The sequence below is a fragment of the Gopherus evgoodei genome, chromosome 20 (assembly GCF_007399415.2).
Source record: "Gopherus evgoodei ecotype Sinaloan lineage chromosome 20, rGopEvg1_v1.p, whole genome shotgun sequence".
NCBI classification, from domain to species: Eukaryota; Metazoa; Chordata; order Testudines; family Testudinidae; genus Gopherus; species Gopherus evgoodei.
This window is the reverse complement of record NC_044341.1, coordinates 19,485,205-19,505,893: the sequence shown is the minus strand read 5'-3', so window position 1 is coordinate 19,505,893 and position 20,689 is coordinate 19,485,205. Positions and strand designations below refer to the sequence as shown.

The 20,689-nt window shown below is 43.5% G+C and overlaps 1 protein-coding gene across 3 annotated transcripts in view; it reads left to right on the top strand.

Moving 5' to 3' along the window:
* RLF (rearranged L-myc fusion) overlaps nucleotides 1–8,451 on the top strand; it is a 107,832-nt gene extending 99,381 nt beyond the window's left edge. For all 3 annotated transcript variants that reach the window (XM_030538718.1, XM_030538719.1, XM_030538720.1), the window contains one exon: nucleotides 3,211–8,451. In XM_030538718.1, coding sequence (XP_030394578.1) covers nucleotides 3,211–8,031 — 4,821 coding nt within the window. In that variant the 3' untranslated portion in view covers nucleotides 8,032–8,451. The remainder of the gene's footprint in view (nucleotides 1–3,210) is intronic.
* Nucleotides 8,452–20,689: the final 12,238 nt, after the last annotated feature.

Below are 20,689 nucleotides of genomic sequence, written 5' to 3'. Positions count from 1 at the left end.
AGTGGGAGCTGGAAGTATTCAGCACCTCAGAATAAGGGTCTCAAGTTGAGCACCCAAAATTCATGGACAGCTCCATAAATTTTGGCCTCTGTCTCTCTTATTAAGTTCCTCAGCTGTAAAATGGGACTGATATTTCTGTATCTGAAGTCTTGTCTGCTTGGAAAAGTTTTACTAGATATAATGATGTAGACACTCCAATTTCAGTATAAGAGAAGCTTTTAAAAAAAAATTCAACTTATCACTTGGGAAGTGGTTTAAACAGCTGAAAAAAGCCACTTCATATTAGGATAGGAGCGGCTAAGTGAGGGTTGATACTGGTATAACTATAGCAGTTTTTAAATTCACACCTTCGTTTATAGCAAAAACTTTCCAGTGTAGTCAAGGCTTGGCAGGTGTGTTGTGAAGGTAAATTAATATTTGTAGAGGCTCAGATACTACAGAGAGAGAGTGCAGTATAGAAATCTAAAAATTGCTTTTTAAGTGCAGGGTTTGAATGGGGAGCAAATAAGCCACAGGTTGGTTTATGCATTTGAAAAGAAATATTGAACAGCTGCCTCATTCATTGAGCATTATAGGATCCTTATGGAGGAGGGGAGGAATAGAATGTGATCATATAGTTAGACACAAATGGGGGAGAATGAATGTCACACAGGCAGTCTTCATCTGGGTATTTCCCAGCTTTTTGAGTTCTTGACTTTGCAAACTTTAATCTTTTAATAAGCTTTTGTAGGAAATAGTATAGAGATCAAGTATGACACATGAATAATTTAAATATTTTAGTTTACATATATTTGTGTGTATGTATGTACAAATGTGTTTGTGCTTAGAGTTAGAGAGACAAGGTGGATGAGGTAATATCTTTTATTGAACCAGCTTCTATTGGTGAGAGACACAAGCTTTCGAGCTTCTTCCAGACTCTCTCTGTAAGCTAAAAAGCTTGTCTGTCTCACCAACAGAAGTTGGTCCAATAAAAGATACTACCTCACCCACCATGTCTCGCTAATATTCTGGGACCAGCATGGCTACAGCAACACTGCAATAAAACAGTAGAATTAAATTACATCATTAACATTATCAGTTACTTGCTATCATTATTTCGCTCTAATACATCTTATTGTAAATATGGTAACTTAGGGCTGGTCTGCACTAGGGGGCGGGATTGATCTAAGACGCAACTTCAGCTACGTGAATAACATAGCTGAAGTCGAAGTATCTTAGATCGAGTTACCTACCGTCCTCACGGCACGGAATCGACGTCCACGGCTCCCCGTCGACTCCGCTACCGCCGTCTAGATGAGATGCGATATATCAATCCCCGAAAAATTGATTGCTACCCGCTGATACGGCCGTTAGTGAAGACGTACCATAAGTGCAGTTAAGTACTTTGTGCCTGGAAACACATTCTTATGTCAGTTTATGGAAACATTGTTTTTCATTTTTGTCTTTGTTGAACTGGAAATATACCAAATTTTAAAATCTCCATACAGATATTGTTTACACATTCTCACTACATTTTAACAATATCTTAAAGTACAATAATTGCTCAGAAGATACTGATTTGCTAACATTTGTAGGTGTTGCAGCAAAAATACAAAATATTTGCACTGCTACATAATGGACAGTCAAACATCAGCCACAGTCATAAACAAGGGACTAATAGTTAGGGCCATTATTTTATTTCTGTATCCAGCATTGGTGAGACACCCATTTTAAAAAGGACGTTGAAGACTTGGAGAGGGTGCAGAAAACAGACTCAAAAACTATTCAAGGGCTGAAGAAAATGCCTTACAGCATGAGACTTAAAGAACTCAGTCTGTTCAGTTTATCAAAAAGGAGATTGAGATGACTTGACTACAGTGTACAAGTGTTGTAATGGGTAGAAAATACCAGCTACTAAAGGGCTCTTTAATCTAGTGGAGAAGGGCATAAGAATCAATTACTGGAAGCTGAAGCTAGACACATTCGCACTGGAAAAGAGGCACACATTTTTAACAGTGAGGTGATTATCCCATGGAAGTAACTACCAAAGGAAGTGGTGGATTCTCCATCTCTGATGTCTTCAGATCAAGACTGGATGCCTTTCTGGAAAACATGCTGCAGTCAAACACAAGTTATGTTTTAGCCCAATGCAATTTACTGGGCTTAATATAGGAGTAACTGGGTAAAATGTAATGGGCTATAACATGCTGGAGTTCAGACGAAGTGATCTAATGGTTCCTGCTGGCCTTGAACTCTGTGACCCTTAATTTGAGTATTAAGGGCATGCATCCTCTTGAGAGGAAAAACAAACGAGTGATTCACAGACTGGAGGATGTAAGGCTTGGGATGGCCAGCAGGCTTTCTTAAAAGTTTATACTGATGTAGTCAGAGGATGCCCGCTGACCTTAGTAGATCACAACTCCTCAATATCTCTCTTAAAAGGAATGGGGCGGGGGTGGAAGGGCACCAGCATTACCAATTTCTGTGTACCAGGATCATACCCTGGTGCACAGAGCCAGTCTGAGGATTTTGGGGAGAGTTAGTAAAATGATTCTTTGCTGTATATACAAACAAAATTGACTGCATATGTGAATATACGTAATACCATATGGAATGGAGGGTGAACTTCAGGTGTCTATTATCCCCTGGCATTCCCTCCCCCCCCCCCCCCAAAAAAAAATAAAAATCACCACTATCCACAGAAGTGGATCCCAGTTACTTGTCCAGGGATTTACATAGTTGACAAAGCTTGAAAAACACTTGGAAGAAATTCAAAGAAAACCAACTAAAATGATTAAGGAGTTAACTTATAAGGAGAGAGAATAAAATAAATGTATATAATTTGACCAAACTACAATTTTACAAATATTAGAGTGAATTCTAAGGACAAAGGGGAATTGTTGTGTATTACTAGGAATAATGGAATAAAATTTGCCAAAGGAAAATTAGATTATTAGAAGAAAACAGCAGTGGAGGTGGGGGCCAGTGAGAGAGTTTGCCAAGAGCAATGGTAGAAGCTCAACATCTAAGTCAGAATTCTCCATTAGGAATTTTTTCTGCTGCCAAATTGCCTGTTCTACTAAGAGTTTTATAATAGCTATCCTAAACATTACTTCTAGCTTTAGGCAGACTTCAAGATGTAGATACAGTTGTTCCACAGTGTGTGATTCAGGGAAGAATGCATCTACCAACAAAATGAAAAATAACTTTTGTTTGTATTTTTCCACACAGGCAGAAGAAGCCGGTCTTGCTGTGTCTATTTTGTTATGTGTGAGAGCGCTTCAGATCAGATCAAATGGAAATGATGAGATGAAGACATCTGTATGTAAAACAATTGCATGCCTTTTACCAGTGGATCTTGAAGTTAGAAGAGCATGTCAGCTCACTGAGTTTTTGCTGGAGCCAAGTTTGGATGGATACAATGTGCTGGAAGAACTGCATTTGCAACCAGATCAGAAATTTGATGAAGAAAATGCACTGGTTCCAAACTCACTCCGTTGTGAGCTTCTGTTAGCTTTAAAAGCATATTGGCCATTTGATCCTGAATTTTGGGACTGGAAGACTTTAAAACGGCATTGTCTTAAACTCTTAGGGAAAGAAGCTTCTGATTCTGAAGATGATGTGAGTTGTAATGATATGTCAATCAATGAAACTGACTTGTTAGAAACTCTTTTGAGTGATTATGACGAGACTAAAGAACATAAATACTATGAAGGAGGAAAAGAGGCAGCAAATCAACCTAAAGAAAAAACAAGAGTGAAAAAGCCAATTGGATCTTCTGAAAGATATCAGAGATGGCTCCAATACAAATTCTTCTGTGTGTTATGCAAAAGAGAATGTATAGAGGCTAGAATACTACATCATTCTAAGATGCACATGGAAGATGGTATTTATACATGCCCAGTGTGTACAAAAAGATTCAAGAGAAAGGAATTTTTTGTACCACATGTAATGGAGCATGTTAAAATGCCACCTAGTAGACCATACCGACCAAAAAAGAAAATACTGTTGAAAAAAGAGAGATCACCACAAAAGACCAGTACATCCAGAAACTCTTCTGCATCATCAGAGGAAAAGCAGCAGCAACCACAACCATCTGAAAAAAACAAAAGTGACACACATGAATATGTCACATTTAGCCAATTAGAAAATTACCATCTGCAAGACAGAGACATATATCCATGTCCTGGCACAGACTGCTCTAGAGTATTTAAGCAATTTAAATATTTAAGTGTACATCTAAAGGCTGAACATCAAAACAATGATGAAAATGCAAAACACTACTTGGATATGAAAAACAGAAGAGAGAAGTGTGCTTTTTGCCGACGTCACTTCATGACATCCTTTCATCTGCAGGAGCATGAACGAGTGCACTGTGGTCCTCAGCCTTACATGTGTGTGTCTATGGATTGTTATGCTAGATTTGGGTCAGTTAATGAATTATTAAATCACAAACAAATGCATGAAGATCTACGTTATAAGTGTGAATTAAATGGCTGCAACATAATTTTCAGTGACTTGGGGCAGCTTTACCACCATGAAGCTCAGCATTTTAGGGATGCATCATACACATGTAACTTTCTTGGTTGCAAAAAGTTCTATTATTCAAAAACAGAATTTCAGAATCACCTTGCAATGCATAATATTGAAATAGCAAATGGAGAAGTGAAGGAGACATCAGTTAAACTTGAAGAGCCTATTTCAAAAGGCAGATGCAGTTATCTTCCTGAGTCTCAACTGGTTGATCAAGTAGATAATTTCAGTCCATATGAAAATCTTAATTTATCTGTGGGGTCAACAAGTTCTCAAGAAATCCTACAGATTAAGGAAGAAACTGTCTCTGACAATGACGAAACTGATAGTGAAAGCAACTGTAGTGTTTATTTTGGGAGCCACAGAACCTCTACTGTAGTAACCAAAAAGCAGGTATCCCCTTCGATAGAAACAATAACTCGGAATCAAACAATTCCTAGTAGTCGAATATCCCAACAGGGAGTCTTTCACCTTTCTGTTTTAAAAGAACAATGCTCCCATGTGGCAGTTTGTTTTGATGGGGAAAAAATTACCTGTGGTTTTGAAGGATGTAGTTCAACATACAAAAATGCCAAAGGTATGCAAAAACATCTTCGAAGGGCTCATCCATACCATTTCAAACCTAAAAAAAAGATGGGGATCAAAGCTAAAGATATTTTTAATCTAATCAATGATAGTCAAAACAGCAGAACTACTGGAGATCTTAGTGCAGATCTTAGGCATAATTCTGATACGAATACTGACTCTCCAGAAAGTCTGTATTGTAATACAAATTCTAAAGGAAAAAGTTGTCTCAAGGAAGAAATTTGTTCTTCCCCAGAAACTTCCTTTTATGAAGATTCTAAGGTGCCAAATACTGAAGATGCCATGTTGGAACTTCTGTTGGGCTTGAAACATTTAAGTTTAAAGTCTAACTTTACTGCAAATTCTTCCACTTTAACACACAAGCCTTTTTTAGGGTCATTACAGTCATATCCATCAAATGATGCCAAGTGTCCTCAATCAGTTGTCAATGAAACTACCTCAGAACTTAATTTTCAAGAGCAACAAGACAACTTACCTACACAGTATCTCACTCAACTGGCAGCTAAACCATTTTTCTGTGAACGGCACGGTTGTAAATATGAGTTTGTGACCAGAGAAGCTCTCTTAATGCATTATGTTAAAAAACATAATTATTCCAAGGAAAAAGTTCTTCAGTTAAATATGTTTCAACATCGGTATTCACCATTTAAATGCCATATTTGTCAAAGATCATTTACAAGAAAAACACACCTTAGAATTCATTATAGAAACAAACATCAAATCGGCAATGAGAAGATAACTCACAAGCTGTTTGCTAATGAAAAATGTGAGCACATAGGTGCATGTGCAGAGGGCAAGCTAAAAAATAATGCAGCTTCAAAACCTGGTTGCTGTACTAATGGAGATGAAGAGTATACTGAACAACCTGAGCAATCTACTGAGCAGCTATGCCACCCGAAGAAGGAAGAGTGTAGTTCTGAAACTGATTTGGAGTCCAGTGAAGACACAGATAGTAATGTAACTGGAAGACCCTCTAAAATATCCTCTCTAAACAGCCACAGGGAAGAATTGGAATCAAGAGAGGGGAGAGGAAGTAAAAGAACAGTTGCCAAAGGAAATTTATGTTATATATTGCATAAGTACCACAAACCATTCCACTGTATTCATAAAAGTTGCAATTCTGCCTTTACCAATCAGAAAGGCTTGATTCGTCACTATAGAACTGTACATCAGTATAACAAAGAGCAGCTTTGTTTAGAAAAAGACAAAGCAAGAACAAAAAGGGAACTTGTCAAATGTAAAAAAATATTTGCATGCACATACAAAGAATGTAGTAAACGCTTTTTATGTTCTAAGGCTCTTGCTAAGCATTGCAGTGACTTTCATAACCTTGATCAGTTAGAGGATCAAAAAGTGCTTTGTGAAACTGAATCTGCAAGATTTCGATGTAACCAGCCTCAATGCCCTGCTGTATTTCATACTTTTAACAAGCTGAAACATCACTTGATAGAACAGCATGCTAGTGAAGAAGAACTAAACAAAGACTTTGAAATTCATTGTGACCTTAATGGCTGTGATAGGATTTTCACAAATTACAGCCATTACTCTCAACATGTGTATTTCCGCCATAGTGAATATTATGGTAGTCTCTTTGGAAGCCATAAAGAGGAGCAGGATAATCTGCTTAATGATAAAAATGAACAAGACTGTTTGAAAGATCAATATGATATAAATGAGAATGAGAAGCAGATAAAAGAAAAATGTAATGAGAATGAGAAGCAGATAAAAGAAAAATGTAAGAAAATTGGTAAAAATAAAGAAAAACATTTGATTCATTTTAAAACAAAGGAGGAAGCCCTGAAAATGTGCAGAGAGAAATCTAACCAGACTCAGTACCCTTGCATGGTTCAAGGGTGTCTGTCTGTAGTAAAATTGGAAAGCAGTATTGTGAGGCATTATAAACGCACACATCAGATGACCAATATTTATATAGAACAACAGACTGAGAAACTGGTAGTTTGTGTTAAAAGTGGTACAATGGTTAAAAAGGAACCCTCTTCGGAAACAGAGCTATTGTTAAATAAAGAGGAAGCCAGAGAGTTTAAAAAGGAAAATACAGTGCACACAGACAACCTGCATGAAAATGGAAAACATTGTGTACCAAACACTGCTTATGATTATCAAGGTACAGGCAATGAAAATCAAAATAGGAGTGCAGCAAATAGTGTGGTTTTTGACACGGGTGCTTTTTTGTATTCAGGCACTTTAAAATATAACCATAGTTCAAAAACCAGTTGTTTTGAAGAATGTAGTATAACAGAGCCTTTGTGTAAAACTGAAGGTTTGCCTGAAAGTAGAGAAAACAGCTCTTATTTTAACAGTTTACCTTTACAATTACCAAGGGAGAAAGAGACAGAAGGCTGGCAACACAGCAATCAGAATGCTAAAAAAAATTCACCCCACACCACAAGAAACAAGTTTCAGAAGCATTCAGTGTCCAGACCATTTGATTTAAAGGCATATAAACCAATGGGATTTGAATCTTCATTTCTAAAATTTATTCAGGAAAGTGAGGGAAAAGATGATGATGATGATGATGATGACGATGAACAACTAGATGAATGGGAGTCCCCAGAACAATTTCAAATAGATGGTGTCTTACAAAAAGATAGAGACTTACAAAGGGGTGTGATAGTAGACAGCTTTGTGTGTGAAAACACAGAAGTAAGCATACCCCAAAATCATGGACCTACAGTGCATGGGCAGCTAACAGAAATACAACCTTTATTATCAACGGAGTCGACATCTGTCCCTTCTTTAGAAAACTTGAGGACCATATTGGATAAGGCACTAACAGACTGTGGAGACCTTGCCTTAAAACAACTCCATTATTTACGACCAGTAGTTGTCCTTGAGAGATCCAGATTTTCCACACCTCTTATAGACTTATTTCCAACAAAAAAGTCAGATGAACTTTGTGTAGGAAGTACATAGGTAGTTTGTTTAGAAACTGGCTTCTCCACTACTGCTATATGGAGAGAATTGCAAACTATTACAGAAACTGGTACAGTACACACACTGTTTAGGTTAGATTAAGCTGTTTTAATTCCATGAATGTGTCTGTCAAAAAGTATTAGCTAAGTTAATTTAGCTCCCCAGTTTCATTTTTTTTAAATGAAATGTGCTGTTTTTGGTGCTAATTAACACCTCAGAATACTGGGGGCTTCCTCTTGCAAAGTAAGTGTGCATGATTATATATGAAACAAGTACTAGGGTACCAGGGTTTGGGGAAAGATGGAGTTCTTACGTGACTTGAATGTGCACCTAAGGGTGCGTTGTGTAACATATTGTACACTACAGCATCTTATATTTTTTGAGTTATGAGTTTCAATAAACTACAATTTTTCACCCGTATTTGATTTACCCTACAGTAAATCTTCATAGTTTTTTATTACAGAAGTTTTAATTTGGTTTACGTTTGTTTGTGGTAAGTGAAATTGTTCAAACATCTGAATATAAGAAAATGAGATCACCAGCAAATGAAGTTGTTAATCAACAATAGTATGAACTATAGCCCTATTTTACACCTCAAGACTGCTCAGTGAAAGGAATGAAACCCGGATAGTACTGCAGAATGAGGAATCAGAATTCAAAGTGAAATCTAGTAGATTTATCAAATTTACAATTTCTTTGACAAAAGAACTCAAGAAACAAGTGGTTAATTCCAGGATGAAATTTTTAAAAATCTTTATTTAAAAAAAAACATTTTGGAAAAGAGACCCAAACAAGAACTATGTCACATGAGGTTTTCAAAAAAAGATGGTCTGCAGGGATGTAGACTAAATTAATGCTAGGCAAAGTAATTGAGAGAATAAAGACTGTTATAAATAGATAGGAACAGATAATAGACTGGTTTAATTAATGAGAAAGAGAGAAAATGGTGAGTGGCTGTTCAAAGCTGCATTTTGATTAGCTGGTTGGGAGTTGGTGTCCAGCTATGACCTGAAATATCCAACAGTTCACATCTGGGGCCTTATCACTGAATTGGGCTGGTCTACACAAAAAGCTGCACTGATTTTACTAAATGTGATAGTTAAGTCATTTCAGTTAGAAGTCCAGCTTTTTTTGTTGACATCTGGAGTGGTTTAAACCTGCCTTACATCGGCCTAGATTGCTCCTGTTAATTAGCTAGTGCATGCTAAGTCAATATAACCAGTTTTTAAACTGATGGAGTCCATACTGATGTTTACACTGGAATAACAAAAACATGTTTTAAACCCATTTTATATTAAACTAGTGCAATGTGTGTCAACAAGCCCATGCATGCAGAAAATCCCTTTGCTATTAAGGTAAATGGGTGAAGGAAACATGGCTGGGGAGGACAAGATAATAAGGGCCTTTGCAGGTATATGGGAGCTAGAGGAGAAAGTGATATCATTTTTAGTAAGCTGGGCACTTCTAGTTGTATTTCTAGCGAAACACTAATATTAGGTGTTCAGTATGTTATCGAAATGTTGGGTTCGCCTAGCTGAGAGCCAATGACAGCCAGACAGGGATAAGGAAAGATTGCTTTATTTTGCAGAAGAAAGAGTTTTGTGTCTTGGTACAAAGACTCGACTCTATACAAAAACCAAGAATTTTTTATACACACTTACACACAGGCTTTGGTTGTGTTATCATTTGATTGGTGGTTAGCAAACCTTGCACTTTTGCAGTTTGCTTAGCAAAAACCAGCTTAGGACCAGCTTTAACTGCCTTAAGACCAATAAGGGAAGACAGTTTAAAAGTCCAGGCTACTGTGTTTGTGAGGTGTTCAATTTTTTTTTAATGGTTGCCAGCTATTATAAGGCTACTAGCTGTTCGGGGGTTGCTGCTGACAGTTACGGTCCCCCCTTTGGGCCTGATAATCCAAATTGTCAGGCTTGATACGCAATTTGCGACTAAGCTGGAGGGAGAGATACTGTGTTTTTTTACAGACAGTAGAGCCCTTAGTAACAGCACTACACAAACACTTTGCACATTGCAACATTACCCAAATGAGACACACAAAGAAAAGAGATAAAATAATTTATTTGACAATTTTACGGAAAAGGCCAGTAATCCATGACCCAAGGTTTGAGAGGAGATTTTTTAAATTAAGGGTATGATCAAGAGAGACGCTGTGGAAAACAACAGCTGCATTCTTGATGGCCTGCAAATTTTTTTAATTAAACCAGAGCGATTAATATAAAAACAGCATTTTTTTTAATGCGAGCACAGGCCCCTCCCTACTATAGCATTTAAGGCATTTAGCACACGCCTATTTTGCAGTGTTACTTTTGCTATGTTCTTGATTTTTTTCGTTGTAACTTTTGGAAAGCATTTAAGGAGGCATTAGCTGCTTTTTTAAGTTTTGCAGAAATGTTTACCACTGCCCTTTTTAGCTTTGCTACCCCCAGTTTAGGAATAAGTTTACGTATAAAGGAATGAAATTTTGTTTGCCTGATTACTAGGGGGTTTTCGGCACATTTAACCCGAGCCCCTTTTAAGGGTGTGAAGAGCTTGTGACAATAAGTTTTCAGGTTGAGGATTTGGCGTGAGTCCAGTGTGGTGTTTACTTGAATGTTTGGTAATACTCTGGCCACACCACACTGACCATGCCAACCCAGCGGGAGAGCTTTATAAGCATTATGGCCACAGATAAAATACAGACTGGGATTCTGTAAATAAAGGGTGAGGGAGCTTCCTGCTACCCGATGGCGCCAATTTACCCTAACATTTTGATGTTTGGAGTTGCCAAATATCCGGCCCCGGCACCGCCAATGGGATGCATTTAAATGTCCCATGGCGTGGTTGTTGTTTAAGATACCCACACAGTATGTAGCAGCAAACAAGTGTGATGTAAAGCTTACTAGCGCCCCTGCATTTAGAGATTTTTTTTTTTCACCACCACTCAGCTTTTTGCACCACTTGTAGGGAGAGAGTTTTAGAGAGGTTTGAAGGTACAGACCACAGTTTTATTTTTTCCTCAGAATGAGTTCGGTGACACAACCAACAGTTAGACAAGTGTTCCAACGTGGCCAGTTGCTGAAGAGGTTTAAGTGCTGGGTGCAGCTTAGCTTGTACAAGGGGCAGGCTCAGAAATAATAGCCACCGCAGCACCGTCTGAGAGCCCATAGTTACAAAGTTTTAGGATTTTGGTTGTCAGAACAAAAGCTTTAGTCCCTTGAGAGGTTTCGTTCTTTAGGTATTGTTTGCTTTTGGCTTTTCCGGGTTGCAGTGGGAAGAGCTGGTGGTGCATTTTTGAAGTTTGATGATGTTTGCTTTTGGCCCCAGCCTAGGGGCTAGCTTGATTCGGGTGTGGTGGATTAGGTATTTCTTTTCTTACTTGAATTGCAGTGTGGGAGGTAAGAAGGACTTGAAAAGGGCCAGCCCACTGGGGTTGGAGAAGCTTGATTTTTTACTCTTTTACATAGGCCCAATCCCCTGGCTGGATCCAGTGAGCAGGTACGTTAGTGGGTAAGGACTGAAGTTGGGCTGTATACCTGATTAGGAGAAGAAACCAGGACATTATCCACATACAAGAGATAAGTGGACCCATCAGGTAGCTTAATGTTAGCTAAATGGCGTGTTAGGATAGAGGAGAAAATGATTGGCGATTTAACATATCCTTGTGGTAGCCGAGTTCAGGTTAGCTGTTTTGCCGTCCCGGTTTCTGGATCTGTTTATGTAAATGCAAAGATATTCCAGCTGTTTTGATTTAGGGGAATACTGAAAAAGGCATTACACAAGTCTATTACCGAATAGCAAGCAGTACCTGCTGGAATGGCAGTCAGGATAGTGTGAGGGTTAGGTACCACGTTGTGTCTACCCTGAACGACTTTATTTACTGCACGCAAATTCTGGACAAATCGGTATACCGGTTTTCCCTCTGGATTTGTGTTAGGTTTTTTGACTGGCAGAATGGGCGTGTTGAAAGGAGACTTGGTGCGAACTAGCACTCCCAACTGCAGGAATGTGGTGATAAGGTTTCAGAGGCCTACCAGAGCTTTTTGGGGGATGGGGTACTGACGAATTCGAGGAATTACAATGCCTGGCTTTAAGATTATACACACTGGTTTTGTTCGGAGAGTGCCCAAGTCTGTTTTTTAAAGTGCCCCATAGGGAGGCTTCTACCTCCTGTTTGAGTTGCTCAGGTAGGATTGGGTTCGCAGGCAGGATTGAGTTTTTTGAAGCCTGGGTTAGAACAGCACACAGCGGGGAAGTTGGTTTTGAGGTAACGGGAGGACGATTTTTTTATTTGAAAAAAAAAGATCTGAGCATGCAATTTACACAACAGGTCTCTGCCCAAGAGGTTAACTGGGGAATCCGGAGCTAGCAAAAAGGCATGGGAGACTGAGACACCAGAAATTTGCACAGTAGCCTTCTGCAACACAGAACAGTTAAATGGCTTTTTGCCTATACCCATTACCGGAATACATTTATTTAACATGTAATTCAAAGGGCTATCCTTAAGAGGGTTTTCGCTGAGACCCACCCATCCCCTTTTCTGTCACTTAAATAGAGAATTAAACAGAAAGGAGGAGGGAATAATGGTTTAATCCAAAAAATCCAAGCCAGGAATTTCTGCTTACACTGACTGCTACAGGGGATGGAACAGAAGGCTCTTAATACGACCTCAGGGCTTTCTTGCATGCTATGGCTTCCACCCTGAGGAATTATGAACAGGAAGCTCAGTTCCGCTCACTCACCTAACACCCAAAGGTAAAAGACAGAAATACAGTAACCAGGTAACCAGAATATAACCAGAACCTGGGAAGTGTTTCCTTATCCTATTAGGGCTCACCTTATTGGAGCACGAACTCCAGGGGCTGTGGGGAAGAGGGGCTAAGCACCCCGGTGGCGCTGCTCCTAGTTTGCCGCAGCCGTCTGGAGTCCGATGTCCGAGCTAAGAGGGTCCCATCTGGGGTTGCCAGAAACTGTTACCGAAATGTCGGGTCTGCCTAGCAGAGCCAGTGACAGCCAGACAGGGATAAGGAAACGTTGCTTTATTCTGCAGAAGAAAGGAGAGTTTTATATCTTGATACGAAGACTCTACTTCATACAAAAACCAAGAATTTTTTATACACACGCACAGGCTTTGGTTGTGTTGTCATTTGATTGGTGGTCAGCAAACCCTGCACTTTTGCAATCTGCTTAGCAAAAACCGGCTTAGGATCAGCTTCAACTGCCTCAAGCCCGATAAGGGAAGACAGTTCAAAAGTTCAGGCTACTGTGTCCGTGAGGTGTCCAATTTTCCCTAATGGTTGCCAGCTATTATAAGGCTACTAGCTGTTTGGGGGTCGCTGCTGACTGTCACAAGTACAGTATACATCTGTTTACCCAAAACATTATTATCTGAACCTCTGCATTATCCGAATCCCTTCCTTGTCTCCTATGTGTATCATGCTGGGGGACAAGGAAGGAATTCAGCTAATATGGATGTTCAGATAACAGAGCAAAGATTCTGGGCTAAGACTTCAAGGAGGAGGAGGACAGACCCCTGGTCATGGGGGAGGCCACCCTGCAGCTGAATGACTCCTCTAGCAATACAGGGAGCCTCTACAATCTGCTTTCATAGGAGTGAGTGAACAAAGCTACAGAGGGCTACTTCCATGGCTGCTAGGCTAGTGCCACCCTATCCCTGCAGAAGCAGGATGTAGGGGAAAGGCTGCAGTCTTGACAGAGTACAGCAGAATCCTGGCTCTGGGTCTCTGCTTTTCCCAGCCAGGACTGTAGCTTGCACCTTGTGCCTTCAGGGATCAGTTGTCACCAGCCCTGCAGCTGAACAGGGAGCCCTCCACAGCCCTGCTGTCATGTGAGAGAGTGGGGCAGAGCAGAGCCTCTTGGCCAAGACTGCGAGGAGGAGCAGCCCCCAGCCACAGGGGAGGCCACCCCACTGCTGAATGTTTCCTACCTTCTCGTTTATCCGAATTCCGAGTTATCTGACTGAAATCCATGTTCCCCTATGCTACTTGGATAATCAATAATATGCTGTATTCCAAATCTAGCTTTTAAAGACAATTAAAAACTAATTGTTCCAACTCTTGAGACTGGGAGCATGAGGAAGAAGAGCCATCGTGTTAGCATGGAAGGTTTTATGTCCTAATAATTTTAACTCCATCTTTTCTTCTATCTTTTATTCCTTGATGGTTGCCTTGGGATACACCCTGTGACTGTAGCAGTTCATGCTACTTTGTTTTATAAATTAGTGACCTCACAAACCCATGGACAAGTTAGAGAAAAACATAATGAAAGCTTTCCCTAGTCAGTGAGCATTCCCCTCTGATACTTCCATGCTGAAAGAAACACAACTGCTTCAAGTACGTCAATATTGCAGTTCTAACTAAGAACATATAAGCTGAGCGTGTGAGATTGAGAGGTGGGAATTCTGTTTGCATCCAAACAGCAGAGACGTCAGCAGGACCTGGAACTAGTCCCTCACTTCCCCACCCCCATGAATGGAAATTCAGAGCCACTATTTTTACTTTTAAAAATTCTGACAGTTGGTTCTGACAAAAATAATGTGAAAGTGGGTTTTCATAGACCATGATTCTAAAAAAGTGAACATACTAGAAAAAAAAATTCAGGTTGTATTTCAAATACAAAGGCTTGGGAAAGAAGTTTAAAGTAATAAGCAACTGTATTCAAAATAGAAAAATGTATTCTAACTTCTTCAAGTGATTGCTCATGTCCATTCAACTTACGTATGTGTGCTTGCCACACTGGACGTTTTTCCCTCAGCAGTATCTGTAGGGGACCAGCTCTGGCACCCACTGGAGTGGTGTGCATATGCCACGGCATGTAGGGCGCCACCAACCAACTCCACCCTCAGTTCCTACTTGCTGCCATTGACAGTGCTTTAGCTAGAGGTGTTGCTTTTTGTTTGTTTGAACTCATTTTCCTCTTGCAAATATTACTGTATATAGTTTCCTTCTTGTTCGAGTGCTTGCTCATATCAATTCCAATTAGGTGTGTGCATGCCACATGCACAATCGTTGGAAGATTTTTACCCTAGCAACACTCGGTGGGTCGGCTGAGGTGCCCCCTGGAATGGCGCCTTCATGGCGCCGGATATATGCCCCAGCCGACTGAGAGCCCCCTCCATTCCTTCTTACCATCTGTGACGGTCGTTGGAACTGTGGAGCGCAGCTTCGCTGATCTCCACTCTCCCTAGCATTCACTTAGTACCTGTTGATAGTTTGTGATTAGTTGTTGATAGTTGTTACTAGTTACTTAGGATAGTTAGAAATGGTTTACTTAGAGGGGTGGAAGAGGGTCTTTTCCCCTCTTCCCCATCCCAGTACCCAGGCTCATGCCTGGGTCTCCGGGCTTCAAACCCTGCTTGGCCCGTCTGAAGCTGATGCCAACAGGAGACCCCCATGACTCTTGCCTAAAGTGTCTGGGGGAATCTCACCAAGTGGACAAGTGCCGCATTTGTAAAGCCTTCAAGCCGAGGACTAAGAAGGAGCGGGACATTAGACTGAAGCAGCTCTTTATGGAGGCGGCACTTCGCCTGGTTCCTTCCTCCGCTCACCGAGACTCGGCACCGTCGTCTTCGGTGCGGAGTGTTCCTGCAGCACCAACTGGCCCTGCACCACGTTTGGACTCTGCTAAAGTCTCGCGGCACCAGATCTCACCAGCACCTCCACCACGTCGCCAGTCCTTGTCTCTGGACCAGAAGAAGCAGCAACCCAAGCAGGTGCCAATTGCTTGTTTGCCAGCTCAACAGCCACCGACACTTCCCGCTCCACAATCGGAGCCACTTCCTTTGCTGGAAGGCACCGGACAACCAGTGGTTCCAGCACTGTTGACTCCAGCACCGCAAGGGCCATCGAGTCCGGTGCACATAAGCTCTCCGGTGCACAACGTGGTCGAGCTGAGACTGCCCTCCACGCCAGAGACCTCAACAGCACGGGACTTGATTGCACTCACAGAGCCGACTCCAGTGTGGACGGTGCTGTCGAAGGGAAAACGGCCTCTGAGATGAACACCGTTGCCAAGTGAAGCAGGACAGCACGAGTCCCAGTCCCGATTGTGGTCCCGGCACCCATCATGGCGTCACTCGCAGCCCCAGCACCAATCTCATTCTCAGTGCCAGTCATACTCACAACACTGCTCCGGCTCGTGGAGATCTGAATAGCAGTACAGCCAGTACCAATCGGACTCCCGGCACCACTCCCGCTACCGATCAGAGCAGCACTTGTCCCAGAGCTGATCCCGGTGCCTATCTCGCTGGAGGTCACCATCGAGATCCAGATCAGGCTCCAGGTACTGATACGACCGCATTCTCCGATAGCTGTCTTGATACCGCTCTGCATCACTGCCCTCTGGTACCCGGCACCATACAGCACCAGGGGACTCAGGTCCGTCATGTACGGCACTGCCTTGGCCATCTCAAGATCATCACGCTTACAAGGTGGCTACCATGTGCAGGGTGAGGGCAGTGCAGGCCAGTGGCTGGAAGAAGGCCAGGGCCTGGGCCAGGAACCCCCACAGTGGTCCTTTCACATCCCCTAGGCCTACCAGGCTTCCTGTTCCGCCCCTTCGGAGCCCTGAGTACCGGAGGCCACAGTGTCTCCCCACCCCGGGGGGGTTCTGAGGCAACTGCTCCAGTGCCAATACAGGCCCACACTCCCAGCGTGGTGGACCTTGAACAACAAGATCCTCCACAAGAGGATCTCTTAGTCCTGAGAGTATCTTCCTCATCCTCACCTGATGAGGCAGTCGCGGGAACTACGGTTTCAGGCCCTCCTATGGATCTGCGCCCCCACCAGGAGCTGCTCCGCAGGGTGGTATACAATATGAACCTCCAGGTAGAGGAGGTGGTGAAGGTAGAGGACCTGTGGTGGACATTCTGTCGGCGGAGACACCATCCAGAGTGGCCTTCCCCATCATATGGACTATACATGCCAATCGCCAGCCTCTCTTCCACCTACGGCTAAGGGGGTGGAAAGGAAGTACTTTGTCCCCTCAAAGGAATATGGGTACCTCTACACACACTCCCAACCATGCTCCCTTGTTGTGGCTTCGGTCAACGAGAAGGAATGGCATGGTCAGCAGGCCCCTGCACCTAAATCTAAGGATGCTAGACGCCTAGACTTGTTTGGGCACAAGGTGTACTCAGCCAGAGGCTTGCAGCTCAGGGTGGCCAACCAGCAGGCACTCCTGATCTGAAATGATTTATAATTCATGGCTCTCTATAGCAAAATTCAAAGAGTTGGTTCCGCAGGAGTCCAGAGAGTAATTTGAGGCTCTAGTAGAGGGGGGCAAGAAGGTGGCAAGAACTTCCCTACAAGCCTCTCTGGACGCGGCGGACAGCACCCTAGCCTAGGGCATAGCCATGCGCCGCATCTTATGGCTGCAGGTCTCTGGCTTACCACTAGAGTTGCAACAGACCCTCCAGGCCTACCCTTTGATGGCCAGGGCTCATTCTCTGAAAAGACAGACTTAAGGCTGCACAGTCTGAAGGACAACCGGGCCATTATGCGTTCACTGGGGGCATGCATACATTGGTAACGCAGAGAAGGCCCTTCAGTCCGCAGCCTCAGAGATCCTACCCTTGACCAAGACAGGACTTCTTTAGAAGACGCGGCCGAGATGGTAAAAGAAAACAGACTGGGCATCAAGCCAGTCAGGGCCAAGGCCCTCCCAAGCCATCAGCAGGGCCTAAGCAGAACTTTTGGTGCTCCATCCTCAGGTGCACCTTCAAGTCTCCATTCAGGATCCTTCCCTGCCTTTCCAAAATTGTCTCTCCCACTTCCTCCGTGTGTGGTCTCGCATAACATCAGACCGTTGGGTCCTGTGCATGGTAGAAAGGGGATACTCCCTCCAATTTGCTTTTTCTCCCCCCTTCCACCCTCCTTCAGGGACCCTCTCACGAGCACCTCCTTCTACAGGAGGTCCAATCACGCCTACATGTGCAGGCGATAGAGGAGTTTCCAAGAGAATCAAGCGGCAGGAGTTTTTACTCCCACTACTTCCTAATCCCTAAGGCCAAGGGTGGGCTTCAGCACATCCTGGACCTATGCAGACTCAACAAATTCATGATAAAGTTGAAGTTCCTCATGGTCTCATTAGAGACCATTATTCCTTTCCTGGAGACTGGTACACCGCTCTCGACATGAAGGAGCGTACTTCCACATTGCGATCTAACCAGCAGACAGACACTTCCTTCGCTTTGTGATCAATTAACAGCACTTTCAATTCACCGTCCTCCCTTTTGCCCTCTCCAGGGCCCCCAGGGTGTTTACCAAGTGCGTGGCTGTTGTGGTTGCCCCCCTTCGTCGACAGCAGGTGCAAGTGTTCCCGTATCTCGATGACTGCTTATTCAGGGTCACTCCAGGGATCAGGTGCAGTCTCATGTTCAGCTCACCATAAATGTGTTCAATTCGGCTGGGTCTCTTGCTCAATGTCATGAAATCCACACTACCAACCCAGAGGATAGAATTCATAGGAGCAGTCTTAGACTCAGGCCTAGCCCGGGCACTTTTGCCGGAAGCATGCTTCCAATCCCTGATGAACATCGTCCCTGGCCTGCAAAGCTTCCCGACCTCAACCATGAAAACGTGCCTATGCCTCCTGGGGCACATTGCCTCTTGTACGTATGTGACCAGGCATGCCAGTGGATGACTAAGTCCACTCCAAGCCTGACTATCAACAGTTTACTGACCAGGTCAGGACAGCTTGAACACGGTGGTTACCATTCCTCCAGGGATATTAGCCTCTCTAGACTGGTGGCTGGACCCCAAATCAGTGCATGAAGGGGTGCCATTTCACACTCCGCAGCTCTCCGTGTCCCTAGTCATGGATGCGTCATCCCTGGTTTGGGGTCCCATCTCGGGAACTTCCATACACAGAGGCTATGGTTAGGAGAGTTATCCCTGCACATCAACGTACAGAAATTCAGAGCAGTGCACTTGGCATGTCAAGCATTCCGAGAGCGCATTCAAGGCCATTGCATTGCAGTCCTCACAGACAACACAATCGCCATGTTTTACATCAACAAGCAAGGGAGAGCATGGTCATCCCCCTTCTGTCAGGAGGCCACTTCTCTGTGGGAATTCTGCATAGCCCACTCGATCCATCTGGTGGCGTCATTTCTCCCAGGAGTCCAGAACACCTTAGTGGACCACCTCAGCAGATCATTCCTGGCTCACGAGTGGTCAATTTGCTCGGACGTCATCCACTTTGTCTTCCAGAAGTGGGGCTTTCCCCTGATAGACCTAATCGCCTCTCGAGAGAATCAGAAATGCCAAGTGTTCTGCTCTCTCCAAGAATGCGCCCCTGGTTCCCTGTCAGACACCTTCCTAATACAGTGGAAGTCTCACCTGTGCTACGCCTTTCCTTCATTTCCACTAGTCCACAGGGTCCTGGTCAAACTGCGCAGGGACAGCACTGGTATACCACTCTCCTGGAGCTCAGTGGACACTCCAATTCCACTTCCGCTGTGGCCAGACCTGATCACTCAAAACCATGGACGGCTCTGTCATCCGGACCTGCAATCTCTCCACCTCACAGCGTGGATGCTGCATGACTAACTCTATCTGAGCTGTGCTGCTCTCGCTTAGTACAGCAGATCCTTTTGAGTAACAAGAAGCCCTCTACCAAGTCCACGAACTTAGCCAAGTGGAAGCACTTTTCCTGCTGGTGCGCTCAGTCATACGGCCCCTCTACAGGCATCAGTGCCTATCATCTTGGACTACCTCCTGTCCTTAAAGCAGCAGGACTTGGCAATATCATCCATCAGAGTGCACCTGGCAGCTATTTCAGCTTTCCACCTGGGTGAAAATGGGCATTCTGTCTTCTCCAATCCCAAGGTCATTAGATTTCTCAAGGGGTTGGAGCACCTGCTCCCACAAATTAGACAACCAGTGGGATCTTAACCTGGTCCTCTCCAGATTCATGGGTGCCCCGTTCAAGCCGATGGCTACCTGCTTGCTCCTGTACCTTTCCTGGAAGACAGGCTTCCTTGTAGCTATCGGCAAGGTGTGTGTCTGAGCTCAGGGCACTCACATCGGAACCACCATATACGGTGTTCCACAAGGACAAGGTACAGCTGCGACCCCACCCGACCTTCATCCCTAAGGTGGTGTCTGCCTTCCATGTCAACCAGGACATCTTCCTCCCTGGCTTCTACCTGAAGCCGCACGCCTCTAGACTGGTACAAAAGCTGCACTCCTTGGACATTCACAGGGCCCTTGCCTTCTACATCGAGCGAACAAAACCTTTCAGGAAAACGTCATAGCTGTTTTTTGCTGTGGCAGACCGGATGAAAGGCCTTCCGGTCTCCTCTCAGCGCATCTCATCCTGGATCACATCATACATTAATGAATGCTATGACTTGGCTGGTGTCCCAGCTTGAAACCTTACCACCCACTCCACGTGGGCTCAGGCTTCATCCTCTGCTTTCCTGGCACACGTGCCCATATAGGAGATATGTAGGGCAGCGACTTGGTCATTGGTGCATACCTTTGCCGCCCACTATGCGATAGTTCAGCAGTCCAGTGTGATGCTGCATTTGGTTCAGCGGTCCTTCACTCTGCGACATCTCACTCCAACCCTACTGCCTAGGTAAGGCTTGGGAGTCACCTAATTGGAACTGATATGAGCAAGCACTCGAAGAAAAGACAGT